The 18,009-nt window shown below is 37.0% G+C and overlaps 1 protein-coding gene across 3 annotated transcripts in view; it reads left to right on the forward strand.

The window, feature by feature from the left end:
• The window catches only part of tanc1b (tetratricopeptide repeat, ankyrin repeat and coiled-coil containing 1b), a 109,209-nt gene that overhangs the window by 32,666 nt on the left and 58,534 nt on the right, over positions 1-18,009 (forward strand). For all 3 annotated transcript variants that reach the window (XM_024286421.2, XM_024286423.2, XM_036209548.1), the window contains 2 exons: positions 198-386; positions 8,400-8,501. In XM_024286421.2, the coding sequence (XP_024142189.1) occupies positions 198-386; positions 8,400-8,501 (291 nt within the window). The remainder of the gene's footprint in view (positions 1-197; positions 387-8,399; positions 8,502-18,009) is intronic.

Consider the following 18,009-nt stretch of genomic DNA (forward strand, 5'->3'; position numbering starts at 1 on the left):
CCTTCCTGAGTTACTGTTTTTTTTTTGTTTTTTCTTTTGCTAAACCTATCCATTACAGTGACGGAAAGCCTCACTTTAGTTGGCGTATTCTGTTTTACAGTCAAGGTCTAAATTTTAATGAAAATATGAGGCCTCTGGCTGAGCTCATGTCGCTTCTTGCTCTTCTCGTTTTGAAGTAAATGTGATCTCCTCAACAGGTGAAGTTCCCAGCCACAGTGCTCAAAGAAGATTTCCACCTGAAGAGTCCAGCAGTGGTCACCTAAATGCACGAGATGATGTTTTCATGCTGGGGTTTAGCAAAGGAGTCTCCATGTCTCTGCCGTCCTCACCTCTGCTGCCACGTCAATCTCACATGATGCCTTTACGTCCCAGCAAGAGATCTCCAGGTACTTCTTTTCAAAAGTTGACTTTTAATTCATTTTTTAAGTTTTGAGTGGGTGATTTGCAGCATTTGACACAAATTTTTACACATATTTTTTATCATTGCTTAAACACTGAATTAAGTCAAATTGATTTGATTTATGATTTGAATAAAATATATATTTTGAAAAAGTTGTGCTCTGTTATATATAAAGGACAAACTTTCCTTCATAAAAAAAGTTTAGATTAAAAACTCACAGAAATGCTTTCTTTGGCTGGAAAAAAGTACAAGAACTTGTTTCAATGAAATTTGATGTATTATAAAAGAATTGCGTTAATGAAGTTTTACTTCAGTTAATCAAGATTTTTTGTTGTTGTTGTTTTTAATAAACCCTATTTATCCTTAGACATTGCCTCATCATTGCCAAACACCCATGTTCCCAATGTAACAAGAAGACCGTCTTAGAATGCAACAAAACATTGAGTAATGGGATATTTTTCAGGAAACAAATCTGGATAGAAAAACAGGTTTAACCTGTTTAATGGGCTTTCTCTATAAATTAATCATTAGGTTTTTTTTTACATCTAGATTGTTTCTGTTTTTTTCTTTTCCCTAATTTACTCCTGTTGCATATTCCAACATTTGTTTTTTTCATTATTCCAACATATTTTGATGAACTGACTAATTTGTAATTACATCAACCTTCAAAACTCTGCAGGGTCGCTTTTCTCCTTTTAATTCTGCCTCAAGAAATGAATCTCTTCATCTTCATAGTGAATTTGCACCTCCAGTGGGCTTGTGCGCAAGTCCAGGATTTCTAACATCCAGCACGTTGTGAACATTGTCACCAGCTGTGCAGGGCTTCAAAGACGGGGGCACCTTTTGTAACTGAACTTGTCTCAACCTGAGTCTTTGTTCTCTGGAGACTTGGCAAAGAGGAGAGAAATCCTTTAAGTGGTCAACATGGCCCCACTCACATGTGGCACTCATCTGTTGGCCATCAAGTCACTGTTTAGAGCAGTTAGAGCTTTGATCTGCATTAGTGGGACGATAGGTTGAAGAGACGTTGAGAGACTGATTTGATCCACAAATTTTTGTTTTTTTGTATATATGAAAGACTATTGATTTAGACAGTTTTGTATTTTCACTTAACAAAAGAAAATTCTTTGAGTTTTTGTCAGAAATTTAGATTATTAAAAATGTTTTCATTATCATTAATGATTTAGTTAATTGTCTTTGTATTGACAGTTGAGTTAAAGAAATGGGCAATTGATTAAACATGGACATAAAGAGAGCAGGGGAGATATAGAGATGAGGCAAGGTTTATGAAGGTGAAAAGGGCTCTTGGGATTGGGGGAGGGTAACACTCATTAAAAGAGTATTCCCGCTTGTTCTGACAGCATGGAAGAGGGGGAAAAATGACTGACAACATAGGGGGGAGGGTCAACAGATAGGAGAAAGGTTGGGGGAGGGTCTTTCTTTCCAATGATGTCTTCACAGGTAACCGTGAGAACTTACATGAGAACTGTTCACACCTTGAGTTCGTGGACACGCAGCACAGAATGTCCTAACTCTGATGAACTCAACAAGTATCATAATATAGTACTTTTATGTATTTTTTTGTTAAGCTGCCGCTAATCTTTTGCTTCACTTGATACTAGAATTTCTACAATACATTGGTGGTAAATGGTTACGTGGAAACACTAGTCAACTTGATACAAAAAGACAAAAAGAGGAAAAAACACACACACACACAATGGTGTTAAGGTTTAGTGATAACTCTACTGGAGATACATTTTTTTCAACTCTCAGCAATTAGATGGAGTGAAGACTTTGTTGACATACAGTTAAGTCTTCAGGTCTAAAATGGCTTTACCATTCAATCTGTGATGGTTTTCATTTAACCTCATGGGACATTTAGTGTGGTTATTGTTCTTGTACCTATCTCATACTTTTGTATTAAATGAGCCCTAGTATGGAGCATTGACTCTCAGTGGCTAAAACAAGACTTTGGAGAAGTTGTTTTTTTTTTTTTTTTTCACGTGACATAAGGTTTTATGAAGCAGTCATTGATATTTATCTATTCATATTTTTCTGAAAATTACAGATCTTTGATCGGCCCTCTTAATTCCAGTCATGATGTCTCTTATAGGGGGAGTTCCTCTCATTTTGTGGCTGGGGTTCATTTCCACAAGCATTGGATAATCTGTCAAAGTTCACAATCCTCCAACTTAGCGGTTGCTCTTTTCTTGAAAACTTCACAAGGGACAACAGGAAAACATTTAACTAATTAGGAGTGTGACGGATGCCCGAGCCACACAGTCTGATGGCGTTGAGTGCCGTTGGCTTTGATCAGCTAAGCCGGGAGTTTAACCATGAATCGCAGCACCCTGACATGTGTTGAGCAGCACTCACACATTACTGTCTGTTTAGACTCCCCCAAGGGCACCCCTGGTATGAGTGCAACCCTTTAAGCCTACCTGTTTTACCTCCCCCAACATGGTGCAAGTCAACCATGAATCCACAAACAAAAAGCTTTCATAAGTCAATGGAACTTGTAGAAAAAAGCGTTTTGTGTATTTCTCAGTGCGTGTGGATTCTCCTGGGCATGCACACAGTGACCTCCACTGGTTGCAGTGGGTTATAGAGGATCTATGATGCTCCCAGAGCTGCACAGCTTGTTTCTTAGTGGGAAAAAAAATGTGCTCTGTGGTTGAACATGCACTGTAAGCATACCAGGTTTGCCACAACCTATTCCACTCGAGGGGTTTTGAGGTGTAGTTGATTCGCTGTTCAACAGTGTTTTTTCCTTTCATGAATCAAAGCATAGACGGTTCACTCTTGATGCGAGTCCTCCCTGTTTCTGCTTTGCTGCTGGACCAGCATGTAAATGGTAATAAAATCACTTTATGCATGTCATGGACTGTGCATTTTAATTGCTTTATGGTGCGGTCGCGCAGTGGGGCAAACGTTTGAAGATTGTTTTGTATATAAAAACCAGTTAATTGGTTTTGACTTTGATTCTTGCGTTTGGCTTTGTGTGTGTGTGTGACTCATTCATTGATCCCGTTCAACACAGAGCAGGTTTTACTGTCTTGACATGTGTTCCTGTTTAGAAAGGACTTAAGAAACTTCTACAGATGAGGTGACCACAGCCCAGATGTCTTTCGGCTGGTTGCTCTATCAGCTTCACTCCCAACTTGTCAAAATCTAACATTTCTTACATTTTTTGGCTCGTTAGCTCTTAACAGCATTGTTTTTGTATGCTTGAGAGCTGATAAGATCATGAATTTCACTGCTTGTTGGCAGCGGCTACTCATAAATAGAAGCTTTCTAACGTAGTGCCATAATAAAGTTTCTGTTTGTTTTGCTATTGCGAGATTTTGATTGTAGATCAGAGGTTAAATTTAGCTTTACTTACACTATAGGCTGCTTTAACAAACCTATAGTTGGCAAAACGACAGGTCATTCGTTAGTTAAAGCTTTAAGTGAATGGAATGTGAAAGTTCAGGGACATTGCAAATAACAAACATGCTGTAGATGAGGATTTGCATCATTAATCCACAGCAGCAGCATAACAGAGGGTAGAAAGTCTTCAAAGCCAGCTCTAGCCTCTTAGGTGAGCTCTGTTTGAGCCAGCGCTCAGATTTACCACTATAACACAGCTTTAATGAAATATTGATGCTTTTCTTCTAGCTATGTTGAAAAATATCTTGTGAAGGTCCAAGGTCTCTTTCACTTTCTATTCACCAATTTCACATTTTCTGTAAACGCAATTCCTCATTACCTTTTGACCATACAGTATGTTGTGCAATATACTTTCACACCTTGTATTTTAAACACAAACTGATTAATTAACTTAGTGTTTTCTCAAGCATTGAGCAAATAAAGCATTTTTTAAAATTCAGGTGGATGTAAGTGAGCATAATTATAAGTAAAATATATGTAAAATAAAACACCAATTCAAAGGACCGAATAAAGAATTATGGGTTGTCACACAATGCCGGGCTAAAGAGCAATACTTCAAAAAGAGTGCAGATTTCTCTACTGGCTTTGGTTCAATACTGTGTGGTAAAAATGTATCTAGATTCCAGCCCAACCCATTTCTACTTGAAGACGATTCTCTATAAATTATAAAGGAAGAAGAGTCTTTTTTTTTATCTACATTGCCTCAGAATGTAAAGAACAAATAACTGAATCAGTATGTTGTTTAATGAAGCTTGTATAAGAGATTTATTGCTTTCAGAAAATAAGACGCTGAGCAGAAATCACAACCCCGGCTGTTACTAATCTGTTGATGATGGGACTAAATGAGTTTGTAGTTAAAAATTCACAAAATGTCATCACACTTACTCCGGTTTATTTTAAAATACATTTTCTGCGTAGATATAAAGCTTTTTATCCTTTATTTTAAACGAGCAGTTAGATTTAAAGTGGTTTGTCATGCAGAGTTCAGAATAGCACTCTCATCTATAACCTTTAGTGCTTGAATATTTTCATTTGTACTTTTAGCCTCATTAGCACATTTTGGAGCATAAAGACCGTCATTGTGAAGCTGCATTCATTCTCCCTGCTCGCACAAAGACTACACAGTGTCTCATTGACGAGTGCAAATGTGAAAAAGTCAGAGTCCATCTTCAAGAATGTTGGGGAAAGTTCCTTGATCACTTCCTGACCGTGAACAAGCCTCCCTTTCACTGGCTTTGTCTGGATTTTGTAAGTTGTTGGTGAGAGGTATGTGTGTATGTGTGTTGACTGATGGCATGCTGGTTATGGATACCTGACTCTCGAGTGTGAATACCAGCGAGTCCTCTGCAGTCTCGATTGAGTAGCTGCATAACTTTTAAACCATCATCTTCTCTGCAACCTTCTGTCTGCTTCCTTTTCATCCCATAAACGCATATCACCTCAGACTTACTGAATATCCTCAAGGTGAGAAGCGAAGGATTTATGTCTTTGTGTTTTTTGGTGCTGCTGCTTCCAATAACTTGAATTTAATAAGCAGCGACTCAAATTAGATCCCTCTGTGTAAAGTATGTTCCTAATATTCCATTATTTTCCGTCTTACCCTCACATACTTCATAATTTTTGAAATTCTACATCAGTTATTAAGCATATAAATGTGTTTGCATTCAGGTGTTAGGAGGCTAGGTGTGATCAATTTAGGTGTACATGTCATGTCTGGCCGCCTTTCATCGTCCTTCATGGGTAATGCGTTTGACTCCTCCATTTCGGTGACCTTTTCATGGCTGTAATAAACTGCAATTGCTCCTCCGTCGGTGCTGTCATCTGTAAGAGCCGAGCAGTAATGGCACCCTTTTTAAATTTTGAAATTAGATTTTAAATGCTGAAGAAACTCCTTCAAGTCTCGCCTGGTTTTCAGATGTCAGAGTCTTGCTTGAAGCCGTTTTACCTTATGACTGAATCAACCCTCAGAAGTGGCAATAATTAACCCTGACAGCGGTTTGCTTTTCTTTTTTTAAATATATTTGTTTTACATATTTGTCATCTAGACATGAATTTAGGACATAAGCTCTTATTTTTATTTAAATAAACAATCTGATAGTTACCTGAACTACCGTCCTACAAATGGATTTCACTATCTCTGTAGCTCTACTTTAATTGGCCCCATGTGACATGTTAAACTAATAGGTAGTCCCTGACATCCGTGTTTGATCTTTCTCATGTTTTCATTAGTTTATGGATATATCTCTCAAATAACATTAGGTTTTATATGTAAACATTTCTACTTTCGTGCTATGGTTTAAAAACCTGATTTCTGACCCAATAATGCTGTAAAAAATCAACTTTTCTCCTTTTAAAAAAAGCTAATTCCGTTATACAGATTTTTTTTCTTAGTGATTACCTATTTTTTCTTTCATTTCTAAACATTTCAAATTAAAAATTCATAGATGGCACTGCAGCAAAGTTACAAGATTAAAGGGTCTATATCATGCTATCTTAAGCCTTTCAGAGTAAACTATGTCCATATATATGATCATATATTACCTTTGGCACACTAAAGAACACATTTTTTATGAAATATGAGTTGTTTTTGTGAGCTCTTTTCATAAGACACCTTGATTTCTGAGGTACCGCCTTTAGCTCCTTGCAGGTGCCGCCCATTTCATGACGTCATTCTAGAGCAGGGGTCCCCAAATGTTTTCCAACCATTGGCCAAACACACCTGATCCAGGTAATTAACAGCAGATAAGGCAGGGTTTCTGGAAAACCAGCAGGAAGCCAACCCTCGAGGCCTGGATTTGGGCACCCCTGTCCTAAAGCCAGCCTTGGCAGCGTGTTTGTGTTTCATCCATGAAATAAAAATAAGACCTGAACTTTTGCAAAGATTGATACGCATATAAAATGAAAGCATTTTGCGGATGGGTGTTTGTGTGTGCGTTAGCCTTTTTTGGAAGGGGCTATTCCCACTGTGATGTCACAATGTGAAGACACACTTTTTGTGAATTGGGAGGGGCTGGTGTTCTGAGAGCAGAGTTTTAGAGGAATGCTCAGAGATGCGTGAAAGGACCCAAATATCACTTAAGGGATGTTTTTCCTGAGGAACTAACAATACAATACTCATAAAAGTAAAAAAAAAAGTTGATTTTGCACGATATAGGCCCTGTAAAGTAGATAATTTTGTTCTAAAATGAGGTGGTAGTGTCTGTTTATCAACCGCATTACTGTAAAGGTCTTTCTCAGCTCTCCATCTCTGCCTTACATTATTACTGGAGTTAAAAAGGAAGATATTTGATCATAAATATCTGAATTCAAAGATTTTATGACACCATCAATTTCCTGAATTAAAAACCTAATAAATATGAACATTGTACAATGACTATTTATAAATCCACTGTATTCTGAGGAGGAAATTACATTTTTTTCACGTGAAAAATCATTTAAACCCAATGCATTGTGGTGTATACTCACTAAATTAGTGAGCACTGATGCTCACTTCTGCCAATTTCTAGAGTACTGGATTTTGGATTTGTAGATTCAGACAGCTCTACAAAACTGCAAACACACTAAGTAGTGAAGGAATTCAGACATCACTTACTAGTGTGGTGTATGTGAAAAAAGCAGGCTATGTTTTTTATTATTTTTTTAATGGATATCCAGTTTTAAACTATACAGACGCTTCTCATTTCAGATTTATTTTCTGGAGTTTTGTGTGGGTCAGGGAAAGTATGAGCTCTAGTAGAGAACTTTCAGTATGTGGCTAGTTGCTGGGAAGGTGTTTGGATTCACGGTTTAATATTTAGACTACTGTCCATCTTGCAGTATAAATAACTCCCTTAAAAGCAAAGTTAAATAATCCTTTTTTTAGTCCACAAAATGAACTTTTTCTAAAAAAAAAAAAAAACTCTAAGGTAGAAGCAGGAACAGTTGTGAAAATCAGAGACATTTTTGTTTAAACTAATTAAAAACGTTCTCAGGGGTCAACACATAGTGTTTCTCAACTCTAAGAGGAAGTGGCGCACTCATCCGAGAAGTCCTCACTAAACAAAAAGCTGTTCCTCAGAGGACGTTACCACCGTCCTAGATCAGCCCCCCCCCTCAGAACACCTGAACCTCAATCTATCCATATGATGTAAGTGCAAAAAATAGAAGGGCATACCCCCAGCGTGGCACACAGAAATAGTGTCTGTATATCAGCTCTTGCTTCTGCAAGGTTAGCTGGGTTTTTATTTTGCTAAGAGTCTTATTGTTGTGGTTTCCTGCCGTAGTTTACATTCCCACTGTGGTGTTTTACCGGATGCAGACTGCATCTCGTGTTTTCAGTGTTATCGGTGTAAGGAGCGTTTTTCCAGAGCGCGAGGGAGTTTTTTTTTTTTTTTTTTTTTTCCACAGTGTGCAGCCAGGCTCGTCTAACTAAGACACAGCTGAGTGTCATCTTCAGCCCCCATCTGGATGGTTTTATTCATGTGAGAAGTCTCTTCATTCTCCCTCATTCTCTCCTCTTTAGCGCGTCTCTCTGTCGGTCACGCTCGCTCATTTGTTTTCTTTTTTTTGTGTGTTTTCTGTCGGCTGGCAGGTCCGATCAGGAAGCCCAAATATGTTGAGAGTCCTCGGGTTCCGTCTGATGCCTTGGGGTCATCTCTGAGGAAAGTGTCCGATAAGAAATCCTCTCATAATGGTAAGTTTTTTTTATTAACTTCTGTTTTCTGTGACTTCTTGTAAAAAAGTTGTATAATTAAAAACTTTTAAAATCTTCTAAGCGAACTCCTCTCATGTACTTTGTTTTGCTAGCTAGTAACAGTGCTGTGTTTATTTTAAAGTCTGTGTTTAGATTACAAAGGAGTCACTTTTCCACTGTGTATGGATGCAGTGTTTGACCGAAGCATTGAAGGGAATCACGGGAAAGCAATGAGGACCTCGGATTCCTCTCTAACCCTTCATGTGCTCGATCTTCTTCTTCTTTCCTGTGTTGTGTTTGTATGTGTGTAGGGGGGTGTAGCGTTCCACCAAAGAGGTCTGTTTTGATTTCCAGTAGAGAAAGGCTGGCTCAAATTCTTTCCACGGGGCTGAGAGGAGATGTGAAACACTTTATCTTTAGCAGAAGACATTAAAGGAAGTGTGTCCTTTGACTGTACAAGGCTGATATACATAGACCAGAGTAACCCGCTGTGGCCCTGTTGACAGGCGCACCAAAGCATCAGGGTGTGCCTGACATTCAGCTGGAACACATCTCAGACAAGGCTGCCAGCAGATTGCTGATGCTAGGTCATTGGTATCTCACATGACCGCTTTGCACTTGCAATCATAATTAGCCGTTTTATGAGACAAAAACTCAAAGCATGCAGGCGTGAGTTCTAGTTTGCACGCTGGAGCAGAACTTTGAAATCAAGATGAACACATGCTTTTGGGCTTTTGGAAAAGTCGCGTTGTTTTTAAATTTATTGCATGGTTCTTAATGTAAACCCCACCCCTGTTTTCAAGTCCTTTCCAGCGTTCCTCAGGACCCCCCCAGCCGCCTCCCCAGCAGAAGGGGAATATTCACATGCTTGTGCCTTTATAGAAACCGTCTGATCTAATCTAACCCTCCTTCCTGCTCTGTGCTTTCTGACACAATAAAAAGAAAGATGCTCGAGGAAGAGCAGTTTTAAAATTTGCTGGTGTGAACAGTAAGGCTGTGTCCTCTCAGAGAAACCACAGTCATTTCAGGGAAATTCTTCAGGATACATCTTTTTTTTAAGCTTTATTTTTTGTTTTAACAACAAGCTTTTATTAAGAAAAAAAAAAAACGTAAAAAAATGGATTAATTGGTTAAAATCATAGACATATATTAATTTTACTGGACAAAATACGGTATTCACGTCACCCATAGAAAAAGCCTCGCCCCGTGAAACGAGGCGATCACCGCGGCTTCCCAGTCATCAGCCGCCATTTTGAAACCTGTCGACAGTGATTGGTCCCAGTCGGTCTGAGTCACGTTTTTAGGGGAACTACAGTCACCAATCATGAATGAGCTTGTTTGAAGTTGACACCCTTTACACTGCAAGTGAGCTCAGGAGAATCTGTCAATCAAATGGGCACCTCATACTTTAACTGAGGCATCTGATTGGTCAATTTGTAACTTAAATAACTTGTTATTCTGAAGAATGACTGAATAATAACTATATATTTCTGAGTAGAACTCTACGTGGTTTTGGCTTCTTGGAACCAGCAGGTACTTACTACTTGGAACTCGAGAGGAGAGGGGTTGAGATGTCCATTGGTTATACAGACAATGGTTAAAATAAAGAACTACAGTTGTTGCACCCTGTTTTTACTTTTTGGAGAAGAAAAAAAAAAAGAAAGCAAAAAGAAGAAGAAGAAATCAGTTTAAAGTATTAACAATATTTAATAAAGAACCAAATACAAATTCTTGGTAATGCAGAGTTAGTTTAGTGTTAGCGTGCTGGACCAAACCAACGTTTGTCTTAAAAACACTCTGATGAAAATTATGTTTTTAACATGTTCTTATGGTGATGAGGACATATATTAGAGAAAGTTAAGCCCGTAGTACTACTTTATTCAAATTTAATTGAATCACAACTTGGAGGTGAATTTCAGATGAACTCCTGCCGCTCTGCAGAAACTATGTCCTAGAAAAAAAATTCATGTTTTTATTTTATTTTAGCCAAAAGTGGCATAAACATACTTAAAAGACCACTGGAAACATGCTTATAATAGATCAAAGATGATCTGAGTGGGATTTTAAGGAACAGACACAGAGTGGCCCTGAGGGATAGCGGACGTCCCGCTGTATGAATCAGTTGTGTTCAAACCCGTCTGATTTTAATCTATTAGGGATGTAATGTGAGCTACAGCTGGATGAAGAAAACTATTAGAGAGATGGTAAAAGGTAAATCCTTTAAGTGTTATAAAATATATTCTATAAAACCATCGGTGGGGGTTGATATTATTTTTATTTTTTGCCTTTCTAAAGTCGCTCACACATAAATTACTTTAGGCCAAAAAAAAAAAAAAAACGTGTGATACGATCTCGTTCAGCCTTCTCATTCTTTTCTTTAATTTTTTTTGTTATTGTGTGAATGTTATTTAGGAATGTGATTTATTTTATTACTAAGAAGAACAAGAACTTTGATCTGGTACTGAAGACACATGCTGGATTTCTGTTTCTCATTTCTTTGGCTGTTGTGCTGATGGTTGTTTGGCTTCACAAAGAAAAGGGGAAACCACGTCCTTCTCTGCAAAAAGCTGATCATGGAGACTTTCAAAGCTGCTGGACTGAAGTCACAGGGAGGAAAGCCATAAATGCCAACTTTTGGATTCAGAACCATCTGTAAAACAATGTTCATGATCTTCTATTTAATCCATTGTGTTGTCTGCACCAAGATCAAGATAGCAGAAAGTGGAGCAGCGTATCTAATAAAGGGAAACATTTGGGAATGTTGGAAAAACCGAAGATAATGGGAACATGCTGTCCTCCACTCTTTATGGACTTTTGCCCCTTTTTTTAATTTACTGTTGTTTTCTGAGATCCATCCATTTAGTTATGAATATAAACTACCTCCTTAATCATTTGACTAATTCAAACCAATTTTTTAGGTATTTAATTACTGGCTAGTTGTTGATTTTGTTAAATTTTACAAACAACTTTTTCACTGAACTCTACTTGGATGCAACAATTGATGTAAAAGTTATGTACTGGTACCCATTACAAAGAGATATGATTATATTATTATTTAGAAATATAAATATAGGCAGATGTTTGAGAAAAACATTTTTTATAGGGCATTGCCTAATGTAGTTGAAATAAAATCATCTGTTAAAAATTTAGCTCAATTACAATCTGAATACTTTATGAACTTTAACCAATTAGTTCACAATTCTAAAAGCAGCTGACATTCCAACAAAATCTGTTTAGTGCTACATGAAAATACATGGAACATTCCTGCTGATTTAATCTCTGTTGTGTTACTGCAGTCCAGTTTTTACAACAGGGATGTGTAAATTTATAAGAATGAGGAAGTAACGGCCTGGTTAAGGAGACACTGTGCTGCACCCACTTGATGAAATACGTTTGTTTTCGATGTAAACAGCTTCAAACAGTTATCTATGACTGCATCCTCTAGGATTGTTTCCTTTGTCTCAAATATTGACGAAGCCTTTAAAAGCTCGAAGAAATATTCAACTTTTTATAAGGTCAGACAGTTTTATCGCTTTCTGTTCAATAAAAGCTTGTGCATCACTCAGGAGAAACGTCATAGCTAGCGAGCCAAAGAAGGTTAACTTAAAAAGAACTGAAGGGATCGGCCGTCTCTTTCATCAAGAGTTTTAAAAGTCTTGTTAATAATTAATTATTATAATGAGAGGTGAAGTAATTTAAACTCTGCTGATGGGGTTGGACACAATTACTGGTGAATTCTTTTCTCTTCATTAAAAATTCTGCTTAAAATTAATCAAATGTTTAATAAAACGTTATTTCAGAATAATTATATAATATTCGAAGTTTTTTTGGTGGCTTAACATTTTAAAATAGTGGATTATTTTTGGAACAAAACTGCCGCAATAGACGAGGGAACAGCGTACAGTATTGAGAGACTGATTTGAATTGATTTGGCATCAGTTGCTTTAGTTTTCATTTAAGCCTCAAGTAGGAAATTATTATTCCTAAAATGGATGAATAATAACAGATTTAGGCTAGGGGTTTTAAAGATTAGATCTGGGGAAATAGTGCGCCCATTGATGGTGACTTATTTGTTTCTCGGCAGTCTGTTTCCGAAATGCTATTAAATAATATTCTGGTTGTACAGAAACAAATCTATCACTTACTCTGCATTTTGAATGAAACTCAAAAATATCTGGCTCTGAATTTTCATTGATCCAGAGCAAACTTTCCTTTTTCCGTAACTTTTGGGGCAGAACTCGACGCTCCGCCTGTTACGGTTGACGTCATCATGGAGAGTTGATAAGGGTGCCATACAAATGCGAGCTGCAGAGTGTTACAGCATTAAAGTGTGTGACATTTAGGGCATGGATTTATGGAGGACTTGCCTGTGGGTGTGCTGAAGGATGCCTCTCAGTAAATGTCAAAAATGTGCCACATTCATCACCGGGGGAATCAGCTGCAGAGAAACCAATATATCCAAAATATTCCGTTTTTTAGACTTTTCTGTGTTTCATTTGGCCGTTAGAAATTTGCACTGGAACTTCATTTGTTTTTCTTTGGACTGTCGTGTTGTGCAATATCAGGCTAGGCTTTAGGGTAGGAAAAGAACCTAATTTTGAGCCAAAGTCTTTCTTTATATTAAATGTCTTAGAGGCTTGATCTTGTCTCCAGCTCCAGTGAAATATAATCCTGCTTATGTGCCGGCAGTCTTTTATTTGTCTATTTTGCATGAGTGTGTTTGTAATAGTCAGGTGGACAGAATTGTTTCAGCTGCGGCTCCAGAGCCCTGTGTGTCAATCTTCACTAAAAGATTCTCCTTCACAGCTGCCTGTCTTCAGATCCCCTGTTTTGCATCTCCAAATAGATATGAGAGCAAACATTTGCCACTTGTTTCTACAGAGGAATCAGAGTAACAGTTGAAAGTTTGTCAATATACATGAGTTAATACATCTAATTTTTGCATTTTTTGTTTAAATCTATTTTTTAATAGCAGGGTTGACACACATGAGAATTATTTAGGTCTTCCTTGCAGTCTAAATTTTTCAACAGCTCACTGAATTGTGAGTATTTGGAAATGTATTCAACCCAGCAAAAAAAAAAAAAAAAACATGTTTCAAAAAGTTAAAAATCCAGTTGAATGACACGTCAAGTTCTAGATTTACTGGACATGTGACCCACGTTAACGAATACGGTAAACGTGCACTCATGAATGTACATTTAACCCATAGTGTTCACACTGGACAATCAAGTCGGGGCTTCTTCTTCTTTTTCTGTTTCTACTGTTTACTAGCGCTTATCTGCCACCTACAGTTGGAAGAGGCTTGGTTCAAATCTCGTGAATCTGACACGCTCTATTCCGATATATGACAGACTGCAATTGCACTTTTTGTACGTAGAGCCCCTAAAAGGTCGTAGAGACTTGTGTAGCTATGCGTGAACAGGAGAGTTTTCAACACGCAAGCCCGAAATGTGAATCGACATAGGACAAATCCGAATTCTTCCCCTACCCCTACTGCTTCTCCCTGTCTCTACATTTAGCCCTCCAAATGGAGGCGGTTTCAAAATTGGATGTCACTTCCACTCAATGATGTCATCAATAGTCAAAATACATAACAACGTTAGTTTTATAACTTTAATAGAGTTGTATTAAAACAAAAAGTCATTACTTATATTTAAATGTAAACTTATAAACACCCATGTGAAGAAATTCGCTTCTCTGTATCCTCCTGCGGCGAGGGTTAGCCCTTAAAAAAAACTATTTGGAACAACCCTACCCCTTCAAATGCTCCTACAACTGGAGGGGTAGGGGAAGAATTCGGATTTGACCATAGACTTTTCATTTCAAGCGGCTGCTTGAACGCACGTTGCAGAGGGCGCGGTGAACATAGCTCAAGAAGACCCTATATTGGTGCTTTGCCATAATGACATAATAATACACACTGATGGATATTTTACTGCTCTCTGTTCAGCAAAGAGGCATAACTAAAAGGTGATGTGGGTGTTAATGGGATTAAGAGAAGGTTGCCAAAGGTGTTGGAAAAAAACGATTCACATATCGGTCATAACTCTTTTTATTTTTTTCACACTCAGTGTTATGGAAGTTTGTTTGTGTTTACAAACTGACCTGCAAATGTTCTCATTGAATGGATTAAATGCTGTTTAGGAGTTATTCAGATGTGAGTTGATTTAGTTGAAGGTGTTTGATTAAACCTTTAGTCAGGAGCCTATGTGAACCTTTTGGACATTCAACAACAAACGCAGCCGGCTTCGGCTTTTTCACCGTTTGAGTGCACTTTTCATTCATCTGGGAGGAGAAAAGGCCAGACACGACTCATTTATTGTACAAGGTTGTTGATTACAAGCTATTTTTTTAATTTATTTTTTTTTATGAATGCTTACCTTACCTGCCATCAACTGGAGCTGAAAGGGAAATAGCCAACTGTCTGGAGCGTCACTAAACATCCTGCAAGGGATTCATGAAAAATGTTTGAATCAAACTGATTACATCTGTGTCCGACGGCAGGTTGAAAAAGGTTGATGTCAAATCACTGAAGGGGTGTGACGTGTAGTTCTATAAATAACATGTTTTGCTTCAAAAAATTACAAAACACAGGAGGAATGGATTTGTGGTTAAAAGATGTCAAGCACTATTTATTATTATTGACTTTCAAGTTATTACCTTAGTGAAGAAGTTGTACTGATGTGCTACATTTTCTGAGAATATTTTTTTATATTATTATTAATAAAATAATTAGAAACTTTTGAAAAACTGAGTTGAGCGCAGTACAAAGCAAAACACTAAACCACACTACACACACACTGAGATTTAAAGGCTCAGCTCTGGTCCAATCAGGAGGCACCATTGCTCAGTACCACAGCTGAAAACAATCATCACTGAAAGACACACAAAGATCAACAAAAAGCAGCAATGTCCCACTCTGACAAAAAAATAAGGAAGGAAATAAATGTAGCCACAACATAATCACACAAATTAAGGACCAAAGGTTTTTCTAAAGACTTACATATATATTATTTTACTATTATCATTTATTTTATAACATTATATGCTGTTGTGATTGTGATACTTTAATCCATTAATTAATGATTTTTATAAGTGTTAGTTTGAGCATTTAGAAAAAAAATATCAAGTGTAAAATATTAAAATAAGCAGCGTTTTATTTCCAGTCATAGTTTTTATTTTATTATTATTATTATTATTATTTTGGGATTCAATTATTTTGTCCCCATCTGAATTTGGAATTGGGATTTGTTTTGTTTGTTTGTTTACCTGTAGAGCAATTACCTGCAGTGTCTCCAATTCTTGATTGACTTGAGGAATAAGTCTTGTCCTCTGTTGCCTACATCATTAACTAAATTCCATCTAAATTATTTTCATCTAAAGTTTCCAATTTTTTAAGCATATGGATGTCAAACTGAGATGTTGGTCAAATATGATGGCCATCCTCATCCCAGATCTTCTGTATTCGCTCGTTATCTTTTTAGTAACCTCACCTTAATTTAGTCTTCCCATCTGTGAGAGCAACAAAGGACATTTTTATGGTTTTGACATTGGAATGTGCAATAAAGTAGCTAAAGTTGCTTCGGGGGGTCACATCACCTTGTACCTCTGAACTCAAATGGGGTAGCAGGATGCATGTTCTCATTTTTGAGGGTTCATTAAAGAGGCTCCACTGTTAGGGAAATGAAACTCCAGCTGCTAATGAGCACCGGCTGGATTGCTTTCTTGGCAGGGAGAGCCAAGACAGTTTGATGGAGCCTCTGCGTTCAAGGTGTCCTGCTTCTCTTCTTCCACCCTCTTTGCGCCCCTTCGTCTTCATTTTTGTTTCGCCGATTCACACGGCTACTATTTCACACCTGCTCATAAACTCCAGGCTACAGATAATGATGTTGTTTTTTTTGTTTTTTTTTCCATTTGCAGTAATGTTGCCGGAATAATAAAGTGGTTCCAGCTACTTCGCTGGTTTTATACATCTCCCGGGCGGTGGATGATGGAGAGCACAAATCAGAAGCTATATCTGGTATAAAGAGCAGTTTTTCCTTCAGGTTCTTATTTTAATTAATGCTAACTTAAAGTTAGCAAAACTTTTTATATATATAAAATTAAAAGTTTGTTTTATTTTTCAAGTTTAATAGTCAGTAATCAAGTCATTTTCATTATAAAGTGTCAAACAGTGTCTATTGAAAGCTAATTTTTTCACATATTAGATTAATTTATTAGGTAAAAATCCAATTGAAACCATTAAATGAAAGAGTTCAATCTTGAGGAGACAGGTTCATATCTGCTCTTTACAACCACATCGCTTTTTAATGTTTTTTTTTATTATTTTCAGACCGGATTCTGCCAATTGTGATATAAAAGGCTTGCTGATTTATCTCATGGATGCTTCACATGAATTAAACATGAATTACGTTTTTTTGTAAAGTTAGGACTTTCCCAACTTCAGTCATATCATCAAAGACTGTAGATCAGTTTTCCTCTGGGGAAAGAAAATAAGAAATATCAGCACCTCTCTGCGTTTATTTGCTTAAATATCCTTTTTCTTTACTAATTTACGCTTCATGCCTGCTTGTCTTCACCCCTCTTAAATCTTATTTTCTTGTGTTTAAGTAATGATGATCATTCAACGTTCACATTTTCTGCATGTAAAATCCATTCCCTTCAGCCAATTTCTCACAAAAATAAGCTCCTTTTCTATTATTTGTCCTTTTCTATTTTTATAGTACGTTTTTTTCATTTTTTTGTGGCGAAAAATAAAATGCTTTGATCCGTGATTTCTATTTTGTTTCCCCCTAATCTGTGTTGAATCACCTCTTTGATAAAATGTAGTCATTTTAATCATCAAAAGGCTGTTTCCTGTTTATTTGCCAGATATGACACACATTCTTTATATAATCTGAGACACACAAAACAAGATCAAAGTTGCAGTAAGAAATATTTTTGCACCACGTGTGTCATGGAAATACTCAACTATTGCATTTTTCTAATTGTTGGAGAAATTGACTCATAAGCACTGATCTTTGTTTTTTCTTAATGGTAAAAGTGGGGCAAAAAGTTGTTAATAAAACCCATTTGTGATTATATTAATAAAATAAAGTAACCGGTTAATGTTCAGATTTTACAAGTGTTTGTGTTGCTAATAGACAAAATAGAGGCTGTCAGATTTAGTATTTCAATTCCTGTTTGAGCTTCTTTAGGTTTGTGACACCATCCTCAAATACAGCTTTAGTGTTTATTTTTTTATTTTTATTTTTTTTTTTAAACCAGAGGATACATGCGATACTGAAGCACTTTAGTGGCCTCAAAACCACACGGGCACCAAACAGGACACAGACATGATAACAACCTCAAGCTCAGTTTGCTTTTAATGCTTTTTAGAGCCAAAAGAAGTCAAACGCTGTTTCATTTTAAAGAAATCTAACAGTTTTTTTAAATCCCAAACTCAATCTCCCTTCACTCGCTCTACCTTAAAAAACAGAGATTAAGGCGAGGCAATCAATGTTGAGA

The sequence above is a fragment of the Oryzias melastigma genome, linkage group LG21 (assembly GCF_002922805.2).
Source record: "Oryzias melastigma strain HK-1 linkage group LG21, ASM292280v2, whole genome shotgun sequence".
Classification (NCBI taxonomy): domain Eukaryota; kingdom Metazoa; phylum Chordata; class Actinopteri; order Beloniformes; family Adrianichthyidae; genus Oryzias; species Oryzias melastigma.